The sequence below is a fragment of the Herpailurus yagouaroundi genome, unplaced genomic scaffold (assembly GCF_014898765.1).
Source record: "Herpailurus yagouaroundi ecotype Mexico unplaced genomic scaffold, PumYag 139, whole genome shotgun sequence".
In the NCBI taxonomy this organism is placed as follows: domain Eukaryota; kingdom Metazoa; phylum Chordata; class Mammalia; order Carnivora; family Felidae; genus Herpailurus; species Herpailurus yagouaroundi.
In genome coordinates this window covers 65,517,722-65,542,831 of record NW_024412394.1, presented here as the reverse complement: position 1 = coordinate 65,542,831, position 25,110 = coordinate 65,517,722, and the positions used below count along the sequence as shown (strand labels likewise).

Here is a 25,110-nt window from a genome sequence, read left to right as displayed (position 1 = left end):
GATTGCTAATTAAAGAGTTATTCATTTAACAAATATTTGTAGCCAACCTAGAGAAATAGGATAGTGTAATTTACAGTGTAGTGAGGGAGAGAGGGAGCAGGAAGATAGATGGCTAAAGAAATAATTACAGGATAGTACAATAAATGATAGCTATGTTCAAAGACTTTCAAGCACAGGAGGAGTTAACTCTGGAAAGTATGGGAAAACGTCACAGAAGTGACAAGTGGGCCGAGTCTTAAAAGTTCCTTATACAGAAATCTATTTATCACTCACCCTATGACAGCAAAAGTTGTATGGCAAAGAATAAAAAAAGTCGTATGGCACAACTACACAGTGGACCTCTATAGAAATGTTAAATAGAACAAGGAGATTCTATTTAAAAAGAAAAAAAAAAAAAGAAGAACAAGGAGATTCTCTGTTTGTAGATGATGTAGAACTATCTACAAGAGATAATATTAAGTGAATAAAACCAGAGTGTAGATGTATGAATATAAACTACCATCTTTTGTGGTGTAGTTTTCATTAACCATATCTTTCAGGAAGCTATCTGGCTGCATAGAGCAGGACTCTAACAACATTAGGTTAAAAGAGTGCAGTGTTTATCTCAGCTAACAAGAAGTCTAGAGGCGGGCACATCAGAGCTGGTATAACTCTCAAAGAAGTAAGTCATTAGGGGCTCAGACTTCTCCGTTCTTCCTGCCCTACTCTCCTTAGGTTGGGGGCCCTCTTTAGGATCCTTAAGTCTCTTCTGCACTCCCAGGTAGCTGTGCCATCTTCCAGACAGAAAGAAGGGGTAAACCCAGATTGCCAAAGAATAAACCAGCTGAATCTGTCCCCTAACATCATGAACTCAGGAGATTTCTCAGAAATCCTACCTAGTAGGTTTCTGCTTACATTCTTTGGCCAGATGATGCTACATGATTACTACTAGCCTCAAGACATCTTGGAGAGGTATTTTTAAGTGAGTACATTGTCACTTTATATATAATCAAACATATATTGGTAGTGAGGAACATAAGAATGGAAAGGTAACTAGCAATGTCTTCCATCCTTACGTCTAAAACTAGGATGCTAAAAAATTTGGAGAAATGTTGGGACAAAATGGATCAAAACAGATGTAGTTGTTTAATATAACTGAAAGAAAGTGATTTGGTTGAAATTTTTGTAGAAACATTGATTAATCCTCAGTTTCATTCAATGTGGTAATTACTTCCCTACTCTGATTATTTAACATAAGTGGTATTCATTTGTGACTCTTTTCCAATCAAGATTTAGCATGAAAAATACCCAAGAGTACTAAAATATATGTACATAAAATGGCATGAAGACTTTTATTTAAGATAATTTTTAAAATCCAGTACATTGAAAGTTTACTAGATTGCTTTGGGTGGCTAAAACAGGAAGAAGATAATGAGAAGAAAAATTTCCCAAATTCTTTCATACTGTCACTTCTCTGCTGTACACTAAATTATACTCTTGCATAATGTGATCTAGAGTTGTTTATCTGATGATAAAATCTTAGAAATTGAGAGCACAGTACCAGATAGTGGAATTGCAGGACAGATTTAAAAGATGACAGATCATTTCATTTCTATTTTTTGTAGAAAAGTAGTGTTAGTAATATTTTTGTCTCTTTGTAACTGTTAACTGCCAGTCTAGGTAATTATTTACTTTCAAGCCCTGAATCTGAGGATTTGGGAACTGGAAAGAATTGTTTCTCTTTCAGTGATGAGAAGACCCAGGTCCTAAGAGTTTAAGGAATTTGCCCCTGAACTGTGTGATGTTACCGACAGAAGTAGCACTGTTACCCAGATTCCTGACTGGGCTACATCACTTGATAAATGGTTCTGATCAAATGAGTTGGAAACAACTTGATTACTTTTCCCAGTTATTATCAACAAAAAGAGTCAAATCTATTGATAATATACTCTCTCCTAGAAAATTCTCTTCCGTAGTGCTTAGAACTAGGGATGACAATTGGACGCGTTTTGGTGGGCATATACCAATGTTGGTAACATTGGTAACTTTGGCCTTTTTTCCCTCCTCATTTACTATTCATTATGTAAATAAACATTTTAAATTATCGCTGGTCATTATGACAAGGTGGCTCTGAGTTCCAACTTTGTCCTTTACAAACTAGATGTTCTTGATCAAGTATTTGACCTCCCCAGACCTGCTGTAATTAGAATCACAAGTAGATAATATAAATGAAAGTTCTTTGTAAATTGTGGTTATTGTACAAATTATGGCTTTTCACTTTTACTATTGCAATGTTTTTGTTGATTCTGACCATGTGGCATTTAAAGATTGCTATTTATTTAATGAATGCTGCTTTATGATAAGAAGTGTCTTTATTAAAAGCTCATAATCACTTAGTTTCATCCTCAGGGTAATTCAGAACACCTACAAGTTTTTGCATGCCTGCTTATTACGTTCTTTCATAAGCTGACTGAATGAGACAGCTGCCCAGTGCTTAACCTTTCCTGAGTTAATATACTTGCCCACAGTCCCATTGTGCAATTTTTGTGAAATATGACAATGTGGATTTTTACAGTGATTGGTATTGTAAACTGGAGAACAGGATAAAAATACATTTTTCTTTCAGTTACTTTTTTAGAACATAATTTTAAATGTTTGTTTGGTTTTAAATGTTTTCTGTTAACTTCTCAGTAGACCTCTAAGCTTCCATCACTGGTGATTTTCTTTGGGATGTAATGAGGTTTTCGTTGAAACCACAAATTTATTCTTTCTTTAGAAGCTGCTTAACTCACTGGTTCATTTTCTCCTACTCCCCAATTTGTAATCAAGTACAGAATGTCCACTGGGTCATTTTTACAAATACTGTTTTTTAACAAAGGAAATTAAAAATGTGATTTTTTTTTTTTTTGTAGATGCCTAGTTGTCTGGCTCCTTTATTTTATATAATTGTGTCTTTATGTAATTATTGTATCATAGTTGTTAATCTAGTACCGTTTATTGTGTATTTATTTGTCTCCATATCTTAAGGTTGTCCTAAGTCAAATGCTTAAATTTGACCTTTAGGTCAAGCCCTTTTGTTACATTTCCCTTGGATCTTTGTAATAGCTTCTTTCCCCCCACCCCCCATCTCTGTACTTTCATTATCTACTTTTTCATATTCTTCTACATATCACCTTCAGAATATTTTTCCTAAATCATTTTTTAAAAATGTATCATCCCTCCTTCTCAAAAGCACTGCGTGTGTAACAAAGTACAGACCCTTTATCCTAATGTAACCTAGTCACTTATCCATACAGACCCTATACTCTGGCCAAACTCACCTCCTCACCCTCTGGTCACATTTTCTCCTCTTGCCTTCACCAAGCCTTGATTTCTCTTCTCCCTTATTCTAGCATTCCCAATCACTGTCTTTTCTCTACCCTTTATCTCCAGCTATAGAAATCATACCTATCTCCCATGGCCCAGCACAAATGTACCTTATTCAGAGAAAATTGTTTATATTTTTAAATACTTTTTCTTATACTTTATACTTATTTTCTAAGTTTTCTCAAATTTGAATGAAATGCCCTATTTATTCATTTCTTTATATATTATTTTTATTCTCAAGTTAACATTCAGTGTAGTCTTGACTTCAGGAGTAGAACCCAATGATTCATCTCTTACATATAACACCCAGTGCTCATCCTGCAAAGTGTCCTCCCTTATGCCTGTTGCCCAATTAACCCATACCCTTCACTCCACCGCCACCCCCATCAACCCTCAGTTTGTTCTCTGTATTTAAGAGTCTCTTACGGTTTGCTTCCCTCTCTGTTTTTTTCTTATTTTTCCTTCCCTTCCCCTATGTTCATCTGTTAATTTTCTCAGATTCCACATATGAATGAAATCATGTGATACATCTTTCTCTGACTGACTTATTTCACTTAGCAGAATATCCTCCAGTTCCATGTACGTTGCTAAAAATGGCAAGATTTCATTTTCTTTTTCATCGCTGGCTAATATTCCATTACATGTGCGCACACACACCACATCGTAATCCATTTATCAGTTCATAAATATTTGGGCTCTTTCCATAATTTGGTTGTTGTTGATAGCACTACTCTAAACATTGGGGTGCATGTGCCCCTTCGAATTAGCATTTTGGTATCCTTTGGATAAATTTCTAGTAATGCCAATTGCTGGATTGTAGGGTAGGGGTTTGTTGTTGTTGTTGTTGTTGTTTTTTAGGGTAGTTCTATTTTTATTTTTTTGAGGAACCTCCATACTGTTTTCTAGAGTGGCTGCACCGGTTTGCATTTCCACCAACAGTGCAATAGGGTTCCCCTTCTCCACATCCTCGCCAACATCTGTTGTTTCCTAAGTTGTTAATTTTAGCCTTTCTGATTGGTGTGAGGTGGTATCTCATTGTGTTTTGATTTGTGTTTCCCTGATGATGAGCAATGTTGAGCATCTTTTCATGTGTCTGTTAGCCATCTGGATGTCTTCTTTGGAAAAGTGTCTATTCATGTCTTCTCACTTCTTCACTGGATTATTTGTTTTTCAGGTGTTGAGTTTGGTAAGTTCTTTATAGATTTTGGATACTAATCCTTTATTCTATATGTCATTTGCAAATATCTTCTCCCATTCTGTCAGTTACCTTTTAGTTTTGTTGATTGTTTCCTTTTCTGTGCAGAAGCTTTTTATCTTGATGAGGTCCCAGTAGTTCGTTTTTGCTTTTCTTTCCATGGCTTTCAAAGATATGTCAAGTAAGAATCTTTCAACTGGCATATCTAGGAAGCAGCCTAGGTATAGTGGAAACAGGTTGAACTTTGAAGTCTCTATCAGTTATATGTTGTTACATAACAAACTGCCCCAAAACTTGGTGACTTAAAACTGTAACCATTTTATTTCTCATAGTTCTGTAGGTTGGCTGAACTCATTGTCTGCTGGTTTCTCCTGGGTTTATTTATGTGGCTGCATTTGCCTGGTAGGTCAACTCAAAGGTAGGCCTCTCTCCATGTTGTCTTTCATTCTTAAGGAGGCTAGACTAGGTTTCTTCACAAGTAGTCTTGGGATAGCATACCAAGAGGGTAAGCCCCGGTGCAGAACACTTACAAGACCTTTGGATTTTATCCTGCATTTGCTGGTTTTCTATTGGCCAAACAAGTCATATAATCAACTCAGAGTTAATCAAGGAGGATATGTGACATGGATGTCAGGAGGTATGATTCATTGGTGGACATTGGTATAACCATCTGCCACAGTCCACCTTCAGGTCCCCATGATCCACATTCCTTCCTTAATGCAAAATATACTTACCACCTCCCTAAGCCCCAAAGTCTCGTGTATTTCGTGGCATCGAGCTCAAGGTCCGTGATCTCATAATCTCATAAGTTTCATTACGTCCAGATGTGGATGTGGCTCCAGGGGTGCAGCTCCTCAGTCCAAGGAACTAAAAGGATAAGTTACTACCCCTACCATTACTACACATCCAGTTTGGAATAGTGAGTCAGGAACAAGACAACCACAATAGTCACTTCCATTAATGGGGTGCTTGGGTGGCTCAGTCGGTTGAGTGTCTGACTTTGGCTCAGGTCATGATCTCACAGTCTGTGAGTTCAAGCCCCACGTTGGGCTCTGTGCTGACAGTTCGGAGCCTGGAGCCTGCTTCGGATTCTGTGTCTCCCTCTCTCTCTGTCCCTCCCCAGCTCATGCTCCATTTCTCTCTCTCTGTCAAAAATAAATAAACATTAAAAAAAATTTTTTTTAAAGAGGGAGAATTGGGAAGCACATAACAATCATTTGCCCATAGTAATTCTGAAATCCAGCTGGGCACCTATTATGAGGACCTCCTACTCTAGAAGTAAAGAATATTTTTTGACTAGGGCCCAGACTGTTTCCTGGGAGAGATTCCCCAACCATTGTACTCCAGAATCCTTTGCCCTCCAAACTATTTTCCCTGGAAATTTTCAGAAAGAAATGATTTAGAGATAGCTATACTTGTGGTAAAATAGCATAACATATAGACTTGTCAAATTACTATGTTATACACCTGAAACTAATGTAACACTATGTGTCAACTATACTTCCAATTAAAAAAAGAGACAAGATGGGGGGCCTGGGTGGTTCAGTCAGTTAGGTGTCTGACTCTTGATTTCAGCTCAGGTCATGATCTCACGGTTCATGAGATTGAGCCCCGTGTCAGGCTCTGGGCTGACAATGGGGAGACTGCTTGGGATTCTCTCTCGCTGTCTCTGCCCCTCTCCCACTAGTGTACTCGTGCACTCACACACAGTCTCTCAAATAAACATTAAAAAAAAAAAAAAAAAAAAAGATGACTCATACTTGTATTTGAGTAGCTGTCTCAGCCTGATTGCTTGTCCATGGAAAGTTGGTTTAGAAGCTCCTTTTTTTCTTTTTTCTTTTTCCTTCCTTTTGAACTGTCAACTGTCACTTGAGTTGAAGCTCATACAACTCCCTCAAAAGCTTTTTGGGATTTCTGTGAATGTCATTAACGTTCATTCCGTACCCTAAAAGACATATCCATAGTTCTTTTTTGAGGTAGACAGGTCTACTTTAGGTTGAATATAAGGCTCCTATGGGACAATACCCTTAAAATTCTTAGAGACCTTTTGTCTAGCCAAAGGGGTCAATCAGGCATCAACTTAAATTTGTTAGGTCTTTAGAAACGGTCTTATAGCTGTAGTTTTGATTTGATTTTTTTTTTTCCTAATACCATTTCTTTCTTTGAAGTCTTTTTTTCTGAAGAGACTGGAAATGTGAAGGTTCTCTTTTCAACCTAGCAAGTCTTTTCTCCTTCACAGGTCCTCTAAACTGCTTCCAAACTCACAATTCTCCCTTTAGCTCATCTCTCTTGTACCTTGTACCTTGTACACAGCTGAAATAATCCAGATGACATTTCATCATTCTGCCTGGTAATCCTCTTATCCAGATACATAATTTTATTATACGTTTTCTATTTTTCAAGTTACCGTAGGCAATAGTTTTGCCAGTTGTTTCACTACCTTCTAACATAACATGTCCCTTCTCAGTCTCCAGTAACAATTTCTTCACTGCCTTTCTAGCTTCCACTAAGAATTTGCTGTCTCTTTAGCTTTCACATTTAGAACCCACCATTCAGACTCAAAGCCACTGACACATCTTTTAGGCTTTTGTTGAACAGCACGCCATCCCAGATATACTAGTTTCTGTATCAGATATCTGTTGCTGCATAGCAAACTACCCTATAATTTACTAATTTGAAATAGTCATTTTATTGCACATTCTGTGGATTGACCAGATGGTTCTTCTACCTAGGGTCACTCATGTGACTGCTTTGGACGAGTCTTAATACAGAAGCATTTTTTAGGCTTGCTTGTGTCATGTTTGCTAAGGTCTTTTTGGCCAAAGTCAGTTAATATGGCCAAACCCAGAGTTAGTGTGGATGGGACAACACAGGGGCATGGAAGCCAAGAGGTGTGATTCACATGAGCTGTTTGTAACAGATTCCAACAGATTTCGAGCTCTACATTACTGTGTGCCTTTGGGAAAATCATTTAATGGTGTGCAGCAATTTTCTCACCTGTAAAAAGGAATTAGTAATACCTATCATAGGATGGTTGTGAAATTTAAATATTTTAGTAATTTTTTTATGATTTTAAAATAATGCTTTTGTTATTAGAGAAAATGTCCAAACTATAGAAAAACATTAAAAAAGAAACATTTCTTGAGATCCCATCTGATACAGTACTATACTATAGGCTCCTCGGGGGCCTTCTCTATTTTCTTTACTACTGTAGATATATATCTTGGCTTTGTATTCTGAAATGTAAGGTCTTTGAAGGAAAAGAACTATGGATATATTCATCTCTGTAAATCCCATAGCTTTGCATTAGGGTTAAAAAAGATAATGTGTAGAAGTGCTTGGCTTAATGCTTGACACAGGTTATGTTCCCCCCTTAAATTGGAGTTTCATTAGATCCTAGTAAGGATTTTTAGATATCCTAAAATCACAGAGGTGGGAAAGGTATGCTGAGAACAGATCATCTAAATGGATCTCTGGAGGGTGGCCTCCACTGCCCAGCTTCTCTCTGAGGAATCCTGGTTATTCATGGCATGGAGGGTGAGGAATGTTCCAGGGAAGGAACATGTCGAGATCTGCTTATAGGGGTGCCTGGGTGGCTCAGTTGGTTAAGTGTCCAATTCTTGATCTCGGCTCAGGTCATGATCTCATAGTTCCTGAGTTCAAACCCCATGTCAGACTCTGTGCTGACAGCTCAGAGCCTGGAGCCTGGGTTGGAGTCTGTGTATTCCTCTCTCTCTGACCTTCCCCCCACTCATGTTCTGTCTCTCTCTCTCTCTTAAAAATAAGTAAATACTGAAAAAAAAAATCTGAGTATAGATGCCAAAGTGATCAGTAGAGAGGCCTCTATTAAAAACTCCATTAAAAAAGAATAATCTAAAAAAGAGAGAGAGAGACTAGCCATTGAAATATTTTATTGTTAAAAACTGAAGTCTGGGGGCGCCTGGGTGGCGCAGTCGGTTAAGCGTCCGACTTCAGCCAGGTCACGATCTCGCGGTCCGTGAGTTCGAGCCCCGCGTCGGGCTCTGGGCTGATGGCTTAGAGCCTGGAGCCTGTTTCCGATTCTGTGTCTCCCTCTCTCTCTGCCCCTCCCCCGTTCATGCTCTGTCTCTCTCTGTCCCAAAAATAAATAAACGTTGAAAAAAAAATTAAAAAAAAAAAAAAACAAAAAACTGAAGTCTGACATTACCAATATGATGGTTTTCTTGACACTCAGACAAGTCTTACTTTCACGTTTTAGTCAAAGAAGTTTGGCAGAGATCACAGAACTTATCCACACTGCTCTCCTCGTACATCGTGGGATAGTAAATTTAAGTGAATTGCAATCCTCTGATGGACCACTGAAAGACATGCAATTTGGAAATAAAATAGCTATCCTGAGTGGAGACTTTCTTCTAGCAAATGCCTGCAACGGACTAGCTCTGCTACAGAACACCAAGGTAATACCGGGCAGGGTTTGCTTATGTCTGGGTGACCTTTAGGTGGCTCTTGGTTGACTGCTGGAGCTGTGGAGGTCTGTATGCCCTGCTGCCCCAGCCCCCCACGTGTGGATGCTCAGTAAAATTGGGATGATGGTGGTGGCAATGTCCACATCAGGTAAGACACAAATGCCAAGAAAGAGTTTTAAAATTAACTTCTTTTTCTGCTGGTTGTAATTAATTATTTGTTAACTATATCAGTATGGTTAAATAACACAAAGTATATCTATAAACAAATATTACCTATTATCTCGCTACCCAGAGACAACCACTGTTAGTTAATATTGTGATGTATTTCCTCTCAGGCTTTTTGTTTGTTTGCTTACTCCTACCTTCATGTTGTAACATAGGTGAGAACTAACATTATAAGGTTGTTTTAATCCCGCCTATTTTTTCCTGCTTCATATTATGATGTGGGCACGTTCCCATGTTATTAACACTTTTCACAAACTTGTTAATGGTTGCGTAATATTCAGTTATTTATTTATTTGTTGGTTTATTTTTGTGAGACAGAGACTGAGCATGAACGGGGAAAGGGCAGAGAGAGAGGGAGACACAGAATCTGAAGCAGGCTCCAGGCTCTGAGCTGTCAGCACAGAGCTCGACACAGGGCTCGAACTCACGAACTGCAAAATCATGATCTGAGCCAAAGTCGGATGCTTAACTGACTGAACCACTCAGGCGCCCCAATATTCAGTTATTTAGATGTAATATCACTTCTTTAACAAATTTCTCATTTTTGGAATTTAAGTAGCTTCTAATTTTTTACTGTCATAAATAGATATGCAGTAAACATCTTTACATATCAATTTTGCTCATTCCAGATTATTTTGTTAAGATAAATACCTAAAAGTGGTTCAAAGGGCTTAAATATTTTTAGCGTATTGGCAAGCTTCTTTCTAGAAAGATTATAGAGTTATTCCTTATATATGAATTTGAATCAGGTTTAGCTGTAAAATAACAGTGGCCTAAACAAGACAGAATCACTCTTTCTCATGTAAAAACATCCAGGACTAAACAGTCCAGGATTGAGTCTACAAAGTCAAGAACCTGGGCTTTTTCTGTCTTACTCCTCTGCCATCCCTGTCTTACTACTTTATTTATGGCCCCAAATAGCTGTCATCATGTTCTCACTCCGGTCAGTAGGAAGGGAGGAGGAGGAAGGACAGAGAAGGACAGGTCTCCTTCTCCTAAAGATCAAATGAGGTACATCCTGGTTTGCTAAGGACAGTGTCAGTATATGTCTGCTGTCCCAGAATCCCATCTGACTTAACATTTGTCCTGGAATTTTTTTTAACAGAGGACGATTAATAATGACATTAGAATGAGCCAGGATGGGTTTCATAGATGTCTACTTTATACTTCCAACCTCCGCCTCAGTTTTTGTCTCATCTAAGCTAATAGTATGTGAGAACCGTGTGCAGTGGAGAGTGTTCTCATGGTAAGGTGATATTAAATCTGGAGGACAAGCAGAAATAACTTTCCAGACACCTCCCAATCAAGGATAGCACACAAGGCAGTTGGTGGTACAACGAAGTGTCCTGAATGTCAAGGTTAACAGTTAACTTCTCCCTGTATCAGGTGTGGAAGTTTTTGGCACTGCTGGCCCAGCAGTGGGCCACTTGATGTATCAGCCCACTGCACTGCGGCCCACGTATGGCCTTTGAGAGTCACCAAGTCACCAGTCCAAAAGCTCAGTGGGAAGCAGAGTAAGGTGGAAGTTAGGTGTCTGTGAGTTACGTATGGAAAATCAAGGCTGATCAGGGGAGGCGGTAGGGAGTAGACTGAGCACCCTTGCTTGTGCAGTGTTAACCTGTAACTCTTTGATTGTTTGGCGACGCTTTGTTTTTTGCAGTGAACCCTTCTGGCAACAATAAGCTAAAAACTATATATTTCATTTTTTTTTTTTTAAGTACTAAGATAGTTGGTAAGGAATGTGTAATTATCATAAAATGTTGGCATTTACTATACACTGTCGAGGCCATTTTGTTATCACTGACCGCATGAAAACAAGTATCAAATCTGCTGAAAAAGTATCAGGATCTATTTCCAAAGTTAGCAGTTACTTTAAGAAGACTTCCTGAGGATGAGGGTTTCACACATGCCACTGCAGAATGTATATACACATACCTCGCTGTGAAGCCTAACTTTTGTTTAGACAGATGTCTGTTTTTCTAAATTAATTTCACTCATTTTCGACTATGGGTTTTGTGGGGTTTTTTTTTAATTTATTTATTTTGAGAGAGAGAAAGAGCAAGCAGGGAAAGACAGAGAGAAAGAGAGAATCACAAGCAGGCTCCTCGCTATCAGCACATAGCCCGATGCAGGGCTTGAACTCGTGAACCATGAGATCATGACCTGAGCCGAAATCAAGAGTCAGACGCTTAACTGACTGAGACACCCAGGCACCCTTCAGCTACAAGTTTTTATGTGCACATAGGAATAAGGGAAGCGATAACTTTATATTTCTTGGCCCCACTGGCCAAAGAAAAACTTTGCAAACAGTTAAATAATTCCAGTTTTAGTTGACTGTCATCAGGTACTTCAAATAATTAAATCATTTTAGTTAATTCAAAAAATGTTTTATTTTTTTCATCCATTCATGGAATCAAGGTAAAGCTTCTGAAAGTATATTCTACCAGAGATTAAGCCATTATGAGTGAGATCAGAAATTCAGCTTGAAGTACAACATGGAAGATAAAATTACTAGTTTATAATAATAATACAAGTACACATTTTGCTGAGGTACACACAGTGTTGTGGTAAAAACAAGGTTCTTACTACATTGAGATTCCTGTGGAGTACTTGGAACTGGTTGTGGCATACCCGTAACTCATAATTGCATCCAAACAAGTGTCCACATTCTACTAATTGCAATAGATGGAATTGTTACAAATATTTATGAGTATTTTTATGTTCAAGTCTTTGAACTACATGATTTTGGGGATTTTGGTGTAGAGTACAAAACATAGTTCAGCACTGCAGTATGTTCCTTCTGTCTTTGTTGCCTGTCATTCATCAGATTTTCAAAATCTTTATGCCCAACAATGGTATTGAACTTTTTTATAAATTTTGATGACATCTTGTTCAGAATCCATTGGAAATCTGAAATCGAGGGTTCAACAAATAGAACACAAAATGAAACTTTTAGGGAATTATAATGAATTCCCTAAACAATCAAGGAATTACAGTTAATGAAAATCCCATTGGATTTTTTCTTTGCAAAAGCAAGGAAGGAACACAACAAAATAAATAGTAAGAACTCAAATGCTACCCAAGATTAAAATTTTAAATTATGTAATTGTGATTTGGAATATCTCACCTTGCAGGAAGAATCTTTTGGTAGTGCGCCTATTTTGAATAAATTATACACACACATGAATGAAATGAAATTGAGAAGGCCTAGATTTTGTAGCATCTAATTTTAGCAAAGCATTCAAAAGAATCGTAGAGACAATTTATTTGACAAGCTTTGTCTTATAAAAATATTTGTCAAAAGAAGGTACTCTGAAGGAAGCAAAAAGATGGTACCTTGAAAATATTTGGGCTAGAATAGTTACACTTTACAATATTTAAAAAATCAGAATTGAAGGGCACCTGGGTGGCAGGCTCAGTTGGGTAACCATTCAACTCTTGATCTCAGCTCAGGTTTTGATCTGAGGGTCATGAGTTCAAGCCCTGTGTTGGGCTCTGCACTGGGCATGAAGCCTACTTAAAAAAAATTAGGGGGCGCCTGGGTAGCTCACTAGGTTAAGTGTCCGACTTCAGCTCAGGTCATGACCTCACGGTTCTTGAGTTCGAGCCCCGCGACAGGCTCTGTGCTGATGGCTGAGAGCCTGGATCCTGCTGTGGATTCTGTGTCTCCCTCTCTCTACCCCTTGCCTGCTCATACTCTCTCTCTCTCTCTCTCTCTCAAAAATAAATAAGCATTTAAAAATTTTTTTAAAAAAATTAGAATTGAGTTTCTCTTCCACTTTGGAAATTTGCTTAGAGCTTACCGGGTAACTCAGAACTGGTAGAATGAGCATTTTCTCAATTAAAAATATTATGGTCTACCAATAAAATCAAATGAAGATATCAATAATTTCATATTAGTCATAAACTGCAACTATGAAGAATATTGCTGGCAGTTTTATTTTTAAATGCCATATTTTCTTTGTAATTTTTTTTTTTTTTGTGAGAGAAAAGGAGCAAGTGAGCAAGGGCAGAGAGAGGGAGAGAGAGAGAGAGAGAGAGAGAGACAGAGACAGAGAGAGACAGACAAGTGGGGTTCATCCAAAGTGAGGCTCATGTTCACCTGCAGTTGGGGCTCGTGCTCACCCGATGCAGGACCCAAACTCATGAACCATGAGATCGTGACCTGAGCGGAAGTCAGATGCTTAACTGACTGAACCACCCAGGTGCCCCTAAATGCTGTATTTTTAAAAGCACATTCTTCAGGGACATCTGGCTGGCTCAGTCAGTAGAGGCATATGACTGTTGATCTCGGGGTTGTAGGTTTGAGCCCTTCATTGGGTGTAGAGATTTCTTTAAAATAAAATCTTTCAAAAAAAATAAGATAAAAGCGCATTCTTCAGAAAAATGCTAGTTACACAAGATTAGAAATGAATTAGAGTATGTGAATATTTACCAAGAATAATTATTTTGCTGGTTATTTTTTAATACTCAGATGATCAATATAAAGTTCTTTTTTATTTTGTTGTAATATATATGGATATATTTTTCTTTCTTTTTAAATTTCATTTTTGAAAATAGTTTTTGAGTAGAACTTGTTAACAAGCCCACCAACATAATAAAATCATTTATTAGTTAATAAATCCGTGTTTCGGGGCACCTGAGTGCCTCAGCCTATTAAGCACAGGGCTCCGTGCTAATGTCACAGAGCCTGCTCAGGTGTCTTCCTGCCCCCTCACTGCCCCTACCCAACTAATGCATGTGTGCTCATTCACTCTCTCTCTCTCAAAATAAATAAACTTTAAAAAATAAATACATGTTTCAAAAAGTGTAAAATTTTAATTTTTTAGCACTCACTTTTACTCTCAAGTGTCCCAGTTTGGTTGATAAATTTTATAGTATCACCACTTTACAGACATTTCTCAGAAGTTGCTCAAGATCATTCTGCTTACTTACTGGCCAGAATTGAATTATATGGCCACACCTACTTATAAGGGAGGCTAGGAAATATAAACTTCATTTTGGGGAGCCACATGCACAGCCAAAAATCTGAAAGATATGGATAATAGACACTGGAAGACAAATAGCATTTTGCCCTATCTCCCCATCACACTTTTAGCTATATTTTTATGAGACCGATCTGCTGATTTTTAGGGAGAAAATGGTAGGGTACCTCTAATATACAGTTTATATTCATGTGAAAAGGAAACCAGTAAGAAATGAATTGGTTATATAAAATAGAATAATAGAGAATCTCAGATCTCCCACCAGAGATTTATTACCATTTGGGCATTCTTTTTATTTACCCTCAAATTGCCCTGTTTTCTGTGTGTATAGTCTACTGTGATGGGTCTCACTAAATTCTCTCCTTTACTGGAATTCACATGTTAGCAGAAGGGTGTTTGATCCACTGCCTTGGAGAGCCATTCTATGACTGCATCGTCCGTCTTGCCTCTTGACCATGCCTGCTGTGGTCTGTGATGAACTTTGGGTCTTAGGGAAGGAGAAGCCCTCAGAAGGTACAGGCCTCGTGTGGTTTCCGGGTGTCTTGCACTATACATGACTAGCTGTAGTCGTATACACTGGCCACTCATGGATTAGACCCACATACCAAAGAAGAAGAGATATTCTGGATGTAGTAACTAGATCCACATTTTTGTAATTAGCTCTCAGCCCGGCCCCTACCTTAAAACAAGACTTACTGCCTTGAGACAAATTTCTGTTTTCTCTAATCATTCGTTTTAACTTACTTTAAGCTATTCTGATGAAATCTTATATAAGGTTAAGATGGTGGTATTTAGCACAAATATAATTATGCTGTAATGACACAAACAAGTATTCACTTGCTTTAACCACTCACTTTATGGGAATGATATTTAATGTGTTCCTTTTTCTTAACTATCTTGTATCATTCACACATGCTTTCTTTTAGTGTGGTTCAAGTTCAGGGAAAATGGAGGCTTTACTCCCATCAAAATCAATTGAGATTCATGGTTTGTGAAATCCACTCTTAGTGTTTTGCATTCAGAAGCATCACTATAAATGTTCCAGAGACTAAGACCTCCACCATCTGCTCCATTAGGCACTGGATATCAGTGACAGTATTTGATTAAAAAAAAAGAAAAAAATACAAAACAAAAACTTAGCATATCCAAGCAACAGTTAGGCCTGAAGCTTCTTGAAATAAGAATGATTAGGTATTTCCTTCCTCTTCAGTGAGTCCTGTACCTTCATGGTCTCTGCACAGTTTTGTACTTTTAGATTTTCATTTTATTGACTTTTGTCTGGTGAGCAGGTTTTTTTCCTTTTTAGGCCCACGGTATATTGTTTTGTTTTGTTTTTTTAATTTGATAGTTGTGTGTTTGATTGAAGCCTTTATTCTATGAATCATTCTGTTCATCAAAAAAAAAAAGGATCCTTTTGCACCTTGTTCTTCAAAATTTGAAGGCTCCACTAAGGTCAATTTCAAAAGACACTTCACTGCATCAGCTCTTGTGAAAGATCTTGGATACCATGTCCAGGGGTCTATAATTGATCTTCTGCCATTCTAGGCTACTAGCTCTCTTTTAATCCTAATAGATGATTTCCAAACCATATATATGAACAGTAGTTTAAACTGATTATAGGGGGTAAAGCTCTTGAAAGTCAAGAGTTATCTTTGATAAAACAAATCTTCCATATTGAGAATCAATTCCTTTTATTTAAAGACTTGGCAGTTTAGGGGAGCCTGAGTGGCTCAGTCGGTTGAGCATCCCACTCTTGATTTCGACTCAGGTCACGATCCCAGGGTCATGGCATCAAGCCCACGTCTCAAGCCTGCTTGAGATACTTCTCTCTCTTTCCTTCTGCCCCTCTCCCTTATTCATGCTCTTGCACACTCTAAATAAATAAGTAAGTAAATAGGGTTTAAAAAAAATTTTTTTAATGTTTATTTTCTGAGAGAGAAAGAGCATGAGTGGAGGTGGAGGAGCAGAGAGAGAGGGAGACAGAGAATCTGAAACAGGCTCCAGGCTCTGAGCTGTCAGCACAGAGCCCGACGCGGGGCTCGAACTCACGGACCGCGAGATCATGACCTGAGCCGAAGTCAGATGCTTAACCGACTGAGCCACCCAGGCACCCTGGCAGTTTATTTTTTGAAAGAAAGTAAAGTTATATCTCAGAAGAAGACTAATTTTATTAAATGAATTCCCAGAAACTTAAATTGATTAAGGATAATACTAATCATTAATAAGAATTTTTTGTATGGAGGAGGAGGTAGTGATAAATGTTTCTCTGGGACAGTATTAAGTTTTTTTTGTTGTTTTTTTTTTTTTTTTTAATTTTTTTTTTTCAACGTTTATTTATTTTTGGGACAGAGAGAGATAGAGCATGAACGGGGGAGGGGCAGAGACAGAGGGAGACATAGAATTGGAAACAGGCTCCAGGCTCTGAGCCATCAGCCCAGAGCCCGACGCGGGGCTCGAACTCACGGACCGCGAGATCGTGACCTGGCTGAAGTCGGACGCTTAACCGACTGCGCCACCCAGGCGCCCCAGTATTAAGTTTTTTAAAGTTCTCTACATATGGTTAGTGTCTTAGTAAAGTTAGATTTCTCCTTAATGACATTTTAATGTTCTCTTACAAGAAAGAAAATTTGCTGAGAGATAAACAGATAAAGAAGATGAATATATATACCATATGCTATATATGGGGTGTGTGTGGGGGTGTGTGTGTGTGTGTGTGTGTATGAATATTACTCAGCCATAAAAAAGAATGAAATCTTGCCATTTGTGACAACATGGATGGACCTAGAGGGTATTATGCTAAGTGAAATAAGTCATACACAGAAAAGCAAATGTCATATAATGTCACTTATATGTGGAATCTAAAAAACAAAACGAATGAACAAACAGAATGGAACACTTTTACATACAGGAAATAAACTATTGGTTGCCAGGGGGGCGGGGGTGGGTGGGATGGGTGAAATAGGTGAAGGGGATTAAGAAGTATAAACTTCCAGTTATAAATAAGTCACGAGGGGGCGCCTGGGTGGCTCAGTCGGTTAAGCGGCTGACTTCGGCCCAGGTCATGATCTCGAGGTCCGTGAGTTCGAGCCCCGCGTCGGGCTCTGTGCTGACAGCCTGGAGCCTGTTTCGGATTCTTGTCTCCCCCTCTTTCTGACCCTCCCCCGTTCATGCTCTGTCTCTCTCTGTCTCCAAAATAAATAAACGTTAAAAAAAATTTTTTTTAAATACATAAATAAGTCACGAGGATGTAATGTACAGCATAAAGAACATAGTCAATAACATTATAATAACTTTGTATGGTGATGGATGGTAACTAGACTTACTGTAGGGATCATTTAACAATATATAAAAATATGAAATCACTGATATATACCTAAAACGAACAGGATATTGTTTGTCAGTTATACTTTAATTTTAAAAAGGAGAAGAAAAATTTGTCAGCAATAGCAATGAAAGAGACACCACAGCAGTGAGGGAGCAGACAGAACTTAATACAGAATTTCTGTATATAGTATGTCACTTTTGTCACAGTGACAGCTTTTTTTGGAGGGTGTGTATTTAACTTGGTAATTAAAGTTAGCATATTTGTAGCAACTTTAATTTTTTATGACTTATTCATTCTACCAATGTTCCATTTTCTTGTGCTACTGAATTCTTGTCTGAATTTCTGTATTATGTGTTTATCTCTGTACTTCTCCTGGGGCAGACCATTAAGATGAAGGGTTCTGCAGTCATCAGAAATTCAGAGATGTTTTATAATTGCCAAGGGTAAAATTAGCAAAGTCAATTATTCTCCCTTTGGCTTTTCCCTGAAGATATTAGGGGTCTTCAAGGTAATTGCCTTAGGTAACATTTAGATTTTTAAATATCTCTAAGTATAGAAATTGGTATATTAGTCCTCTGGTAATTGTCTTCTTACTGTTCTAGCTCTGGTCACATAAATGTGAATTAACAAGATTTTGAATTCAAGAGTGAGTTTTGAATTCAAGAGTAGCGTTTGAGTTTTCATTCATTTTCAGTTATGGAACCTAAGGTCAGCTTTTTGTTTTGGTACTTCATTGTACACAGACCCTAGACTTAGAATGCCTCTTTTTAAGCCATAAATTCCCTGACTCCATTGAAATAAATTGCTTTATATTGTGTTCATGTAGAACATCACTGGATCCTGAAATGATGGGGTCATACCAGAATCTAAAATTTTAATATCTGAGCATCAAACTATCAATGAGACATGCTGAATAATTGGGGGAAAAACATGAAGTGGAGAAGCACTATAATTTAGAAATCTGGCTGACTATTAGAGGCTTTTTCTGGTTCCTGTTTATTTTGTAGACTAGATCTTTATTTTAGGATTAAGCCACAGTACAAATACGGCTGTTTGGATTACTGCTTGTCATCTTTTTCTCTAAGTCTTTTATTTTACATGTATAGTGATAACCCTAGTATTTGAAAAATTGAATTCAGGGGCACCTGGATGGCTCAGTTGTGGTTTCGGCTCAGGTCGTAATCTTAGAGTACATGAGTTTGAGCCCTGTGTTGGGCTCTGTGCTGACAGTGCAGAGCCTGCTTGGGATTCTCTCTCCCCTACTGTGTCCTTCCCGGGATCACGTTCACGTGCACTCTCTCTCAAAATAAATAAACTTTAAAAAAAATAATAAAAAAATGAATTGACCATGCTATTTTTTTCTCATTATAGTTGTTTTCATTTAATGGACCTATCACTATACATCAGGTGGGAAACTGTGCCTTACCTTGGGTCTTGTCTGAGCACCCAAGAACATTGTCATGATGTCATTCCTGGGGACTGTTCTATTAAGCATTAGTGATTTATGTTTTTAAATAATTAGGGGCACAGATGTACTCTTTACATAGCTGATGTATTTCCTTATGTTAACTTTGTTTTCCTACAGGCATAAATATGTTGTTTACGAGGAAGAATTTTGTTTGTATAAATATACTCAATTTATGCATATAAATCTCCTCCTTTTATACCATCTATATATTTTAATAAAAAGAGGGCTATTGGTTATTCCATGTTTGTATTATCAGTTACATTAATTCTACTTTCAAATTCATGTTAAAAAGTGAAACCTAGGCTCACTTGGCTGGCTCAGTTAAGTAGAGCATGTAACTCTTGTTCTTGTGGTCACGAGTTCAAGCACCATGTTGGGTGTAGAGCCTACCTTAAAAAAAAAAAAAAATGAAACCTAGAAACATGCTATATCACATGAAATTTGAGATTTTCTTTATCATATTCATTTAAAATAGACATTGTGACCTTGTGTGTTTATAGTCTTGTCAACACTATTTTACTTGTGGAAATTATTATGTTTTAGCCTCTTTAGTCTGACACCCAAGATTAATGTTCTTTTCTACATATAACCCTTCTCAAGTATAGATTTTCATGACTAGCTTAAATGTGTGCAGAAGGTAAGTAGGGTGTCATATATTGTAACAATAAAGGCAGTTATCTCCCCATCAATTGAATAAAAAAGCCAAAATGTTATCATAAAATTACAATTTCAAAGTCCCCACATTTTTGCAGTTTTTTTTTTATCATGTGCTAACAAAGCTACCCATTAAACAGACACTATATCCATTCTCTGAGCCACTTCCTTGATCTTTAAAGCAAAAGTGATAAATGATTAGTATTTGAGAAGTGTACTTAGAAACAAGAAGCCAAATATTATGTTCTTTTAAATTTTATTGTCTCATTAAAACCTTAAACTTTGTCCTTTTGGTGCCATAAAACAATGGAATGAAGTGTCTTTTTGCCATAAAAAAATCAAATGCCATCATACAAAAAATGGACAAAACTCTGAGTGTCTGTCAAGCAGAAAGCTGACAACCAAGAAGGGAATTTCTTCCATATGCCTAAGCTTTCAAATAAGCCCATTTTTAAAAGTCTGTGTTCTACAAAAATATATTCTCTAAAATGGGTAGAGTTGAACCCCATACCATGGTTGGCCATGAAAGGTAGAAATATGTTGACTAGGGCAGATTTTTTAAAATGTTTATTTATTTTTGAGAGAGAGACAAACAGAGCATGAGCGGGGAAGGGATAGAGAGAGGGAGACACAGAATCCGAAGCCGGCTCCAGGCTCTGAGCTGTCAGTACAGAGCCGGATGCAGGGCTCCAGTTGGACTGCAAGATCATGACCTGAGCCAAAGTTGGACACTCAACTGACTGAGCCACCCAGGCATCCCTGGGGTAATTTTATAGTATACTTAGCCACCTCAATTTTGTAAATCCCTTTTTCTACTTTCCAAAAATAAAATTAATCAAGCCAGCTTTTTTTCCTCTTCATTTTCACGGATATAAACTGCCATTTCTCCAAAGCCAGAGGGAGAAAAAAAATCCACTTCTGAGCTTGAGCTAATTATTTCTTTTTGCCTTTCTAATGATTTTACTCAAGGAACTTCCTGAGTTAGGAGTTAACAAAAGTACTGGGTAGATGAATAGCTGATTCCTTCCTCTGCATCCTCAGCTAGCTGGCCCCACATCTCCTCACTCATCCTTTCTTTATCCCATAGATACATCCTCAGTACCTCTTTCTTTGTCTTTTATTGTTCACAAATCAGTTAATTCCATCTCAGGCTATCCCCAACCCCTTTCTTCCCATCTTTCATTCTTATCTTCTTCCTTGTTAGTTCAGAAAAATTGTTATCCATCTTTTTGCCTCCTTCTTGCTCCTTTCAAGAAAAAATAAGCCAAGAAACTTTACTTAGGAGTTGAAAAACATCAGAGTAAATCTTGGCATGCTCTTGTGTTAATAAGGAAAATTGGGGCACCTGGGTGGCTCAGTCGGTTAAGCGTCCGACTTCGGCTGAGGTCACGATCTCACGGTTTATGGGTTCGAACTCCATGTCGGGCTCTGTGCTGACAGCTCAGAGCCTGGAACCTGCTTTGGATTCTGTGTTTCCCTTTCTCTCTACCACTCCCCCCCCCCCCCCCCCCTTCGTGCTCTGTTTCTCTGTCTCTCAGAGTGCTGTGTTTCTCTGTCTCTCAGAAATAAACATTAAAAAAAGTTACAAAAGAATAAGGAAAATTATATAATTAGAAATGAAACAGGCGTAAGAAAGAACCAGGGTCTCTACCCTCATTTTTTCCTTTAACCAGGTTTCCCTATAACTGTCAATGTTTAAAGACATTTTTTAAATGTCTTTCTATTTAGTTTTGTTTTCCTACTTTATTTAATTGAAGGTATTGTAAGATTGTGGTTTTCTATTTTATTTTTAAGTATAAGCATATGGTATTTCTAATGTTATGGGCTAACCAAGCTTTAGTCGGCTGCCCTGGGAACCTAGCCAGGGCATTTATAACCTCAAATATTGGGACATTGAGGTATGAACTCCAAACAACTGACTTATAGATAAAATTCCAAAATGCAGTGCATTTGTAATTTCGTGCCTGTTGTGTTAGATTAATACCGAATTTGAACTCCATAAGCAAAAGAACAGTTAAGAGCATTCAAAAGGATCCATGTGACTGCTTTTCATTAGTAGCTACAGATAGTTCATTTGTGTTGATTTAATTTGGTTTTAGCATTTCCATCATTTTCCTGATTCCTCAGAGTTGTAAATACTCATGGAAAAAATTCACTCTAAGCCCAAGTTGGTTGATGGGGCCTTAACCCAGGAGCAAATGTTATTTATTTAGCAATAGTGATTGGGGAAGAGCCCTTTTCTGGCAGCTAATGACCTACTGGAGGACTTGTGTGCCCAAGGCAAAGCTGAAGGCCATTAGCCCAACAGGTCATTAACTGACAAATGCCTGACCCTGAGGTCATTTCTGATATTGGAAACCGTGAAAACATTAAAGTGGGCTTGTTGGAAAGTACAGCTGTGCCAAGGAAGTTTCTTTTTAAGCATTTTGGAAAATGCATTGTTTGTTGTTATTCACATGGCTTAATTGTCTTTGTTCTGGGGCCATTTTCACTGTGCCCAGCAAGTCAGTCAGATATCAGTAAACACCAAAACTGTAGTGTATGGCCAGTCTTTGATTTTTAAATGACAGTTTCCCTGTTTAGAATATCACATTAACTATTTCATTCCGAAGCAACTTCAGCATTCACTTTTGTGGATAACTTGTGTTTTCATAATATGTTGGGTTATATAGCACTTACCTATTTTATACTTCTCAGAGATGACCTATAAAGCCACATAAGAGAAGTGGAAAGACCTCAAGTAGAAGTCTGTGGACCTATTCTCTATCTCTGACTTTTTAAATTAGCCATTTAACATTGGACAGTTCATTTTCTCCCTCAGAATTCTAGTTTAGATCATTTATCTTTTTCTCCAGACTGTTTATCTATTGTCTTTTTTTTTTTTTTCCTTTAAGCTCTATGCCCAATGTGGGGCTTAAATTCATGACCCTGAGATCAAGAGTCGCATACTCTATGGACTGAGCCAACCAGGCGCATCCCTCTAATGTCTTAATACTCCATTTTTCAAGTCAGCTTAGAAACTTCATGATGTAGAATATTTAATACTTCTTAAAATTAGTACAAAGCACTTAATAATATTAACAACTTATATTTTTGAGTGCTTGCCCTGTGCTAGACACTATTGCAAGTGCTTTGTGTGTATTAACTTATTTAATCTCTCCTGAGACATAGGAAAGGGTTAAGTAATTTCCTTGAGGAAATGGTAGAGCTGCTGTCTAAATCTAAATATAGGCAATCTGGCTCCAGAATCCTCTAGCTTAGCTAAAGTAGAAAACTAACAAACCAAGAACCGTGATACCTTTTTTGCCAGCAATTTTGCAGTTACCGGTATTGGGATTTATAATACCTTAAGCGACTAGTAGTTTTAAAATATTGGAATAAGTATCTCAATACAAACATCATTAGGAGCTTTATGAAACATTTTGGAGAAATAACCAGTAAGCAGAGGCAACTTGTTTTCTTAGTTTCCTCATCTGTAAAATAAAGACAGCATTATTTCCATCTCCTCTATCCTTACCAGTTGCAAAATTCTACAATTCTGAGTGTTGTAGGAGAGAGTCTGAACTTAAAATGTATATATCCAGATCCTGAAGATGTTACGATATAGGAAGAAAAACAAAGGAATCAAGAAAAAATTGTTTATAAACTCAGAGATGTAATAGAGAAATGACCATCTTTTATAAATGTCTAAGATCTAGAGATTTATATGCATATTTCAGCAATCTAAAACAATACTCTAAATTAATGAACTCACCTATATGGCCAGTTTGTGATGAGCAAATGATACGGCTTAATTTGTTCAAGTACTTTAAAAGCCATAAGATGAATATGCAGATATAAAATTCTGAAAATAATGATTAAACAATTATAACTGCAAATTTATTTTGAAAGTTATGATTTATGCAATTCACATATTGGAAATCCAAGTATTGGTGGTGCAATAAAATATTTGCGTGCATTGTGTTAAGCATTAGAAATGCCAGTTTAAAAGACAGTTGTATCACCTGTTTTCAGTCTTCATGTAAATTATATCAACCAAAAAAACAAAAACAAAAAACAAAAACAAAACAACCCAATTCTATCTCTACAGATTAGAGAATTTCTAACCCAAGTATATCCATTGTTTGATTCAAGGGTACAATACAGCCAATCTCGAGTTTCTACTACTTTTTTTTTTTTTTTTTTTAAGGAGGGGGAAAAGAGGATTACCTAATTTGCTAGAATGCAGTACCAATAGAGCCAGTTATTTTTAGCATTCCATTGATTCACAGATTTTGAAGAGCTGCAATGGTATTTGGAAGAAATACAATTACAGTTTTAGACGAGATGCATGGATTCTAATGCATATGAGTCATGCTTTTATTTCTGTGGTTGCCTTTGAAGTGCAAACCTCGGGACGTCTCTGAATTACAAACATCTGCCTTTTAGTGTAGCCCAATTAGAAGAGGAACTAATTGAACTAAAAATTGAACCATGTTATCCAAAAGACAAGGGATTCCTGGAATTTGCAAGAGTATGTGTGAATCTCAGAGAAATCCTGAAATTTTTAACTCTTTGGCCAAATGTGTTCTAAACTTTTTTTTTTTTTTTTATGAATCTAGTAAGATCAAAGCTGAGAGTCAGTATCAGTGATATATATAAACCAAGGTGGAAATGCACCCTAATATTATACCCCATAGTACCCGAGAATGATTATGTTTTAACCTGCCTTCTGCCTCTGTTTCTATTCCGTTAATTTACATGTTTCTGGAATAAAGTGATAAAGAAATTAACACCTTTATAAATATATTTCAGAATAACAATCTGTAAACTGTGTGTCAAAAATCTGGGGACTCTGTGTGCAGTTAAAATGGCTAACCAAGGTATGAGTTATACATGACGTATATCAGTATAAGGTAGTATTTCAGATTATAGATCACATGCTGTTTATGGTGGATAGTGAAATCCCTTTAGTAAGTGACTGTCAACACTTTTTCTTTAATGGATCACAATAGAAAATAGAGGGATAATGAAACTTTTGTTTTATGAAAAATTTCACTCATTTTTGTACATACACATGTATGCATGTACTGTGTGTGTCATGATGTAGAATACAATTCTTTTCGTGGGTTGCAATTTAAAAATTTTGAAAGTTGATACTATTAGGCAGTGTTCTAGCCAGCAGCATCCTTTCGTTGAATGAAATAAGGTACCTTGATTCTGGTGTTCTGAAGTTTCACATTGTGAACTTGTGTTTTGCAAAGGTGGGATTAACCTTTAAGCAAAATCACACTTGGAAACTATCACTTAACATCACTGAGAGTGCCATCAAAGGAAGAAGCAGTGAAAGCAGAATGGAGGTTATCAGCCACATGGGGAAAAGTGGGCACGTCACTGAGATGGCAGATATAATTCTCTCTGAGAAGTTGTCAGAGCAAGATGTAACAGAGCTACTAAGTGTGGGGCATCCTAATGGGGAATATCCTGGG

General features: G+C 37.4%; 1 protein-coding gene across 6 annotated transcripts in view; it reads left to right on the top strand.

Annotated features, from left to right (window-relative positions):
* PDSS2 (decaprenyl diphosphate synthase subunit 2) overlaps window positions 1-25,110 on the top strand; it is a 292,097-nt gene that overhangs the window by 149,158 nt on the left and 117,829 nt on the right. For all 6 annotated transcript variants that reach the window (XR_005789940.1, XR_005789938.1, XR_005789937.1 and 3 more), the window contains one exon: window positions 8,778-8,976. Coding sequence is in view for 1 of the 6 variants with exons in the window: in XM_040474307.1 (XP_040330241.1) it covers window positions 8,778-8,976 (199 nt within the window). In the remaining 5 variants the exon portion in view is untranslated. The remainder of the gene's footprint in view (window positions 1-8,777; window positions 8,977-25,110) is intronic.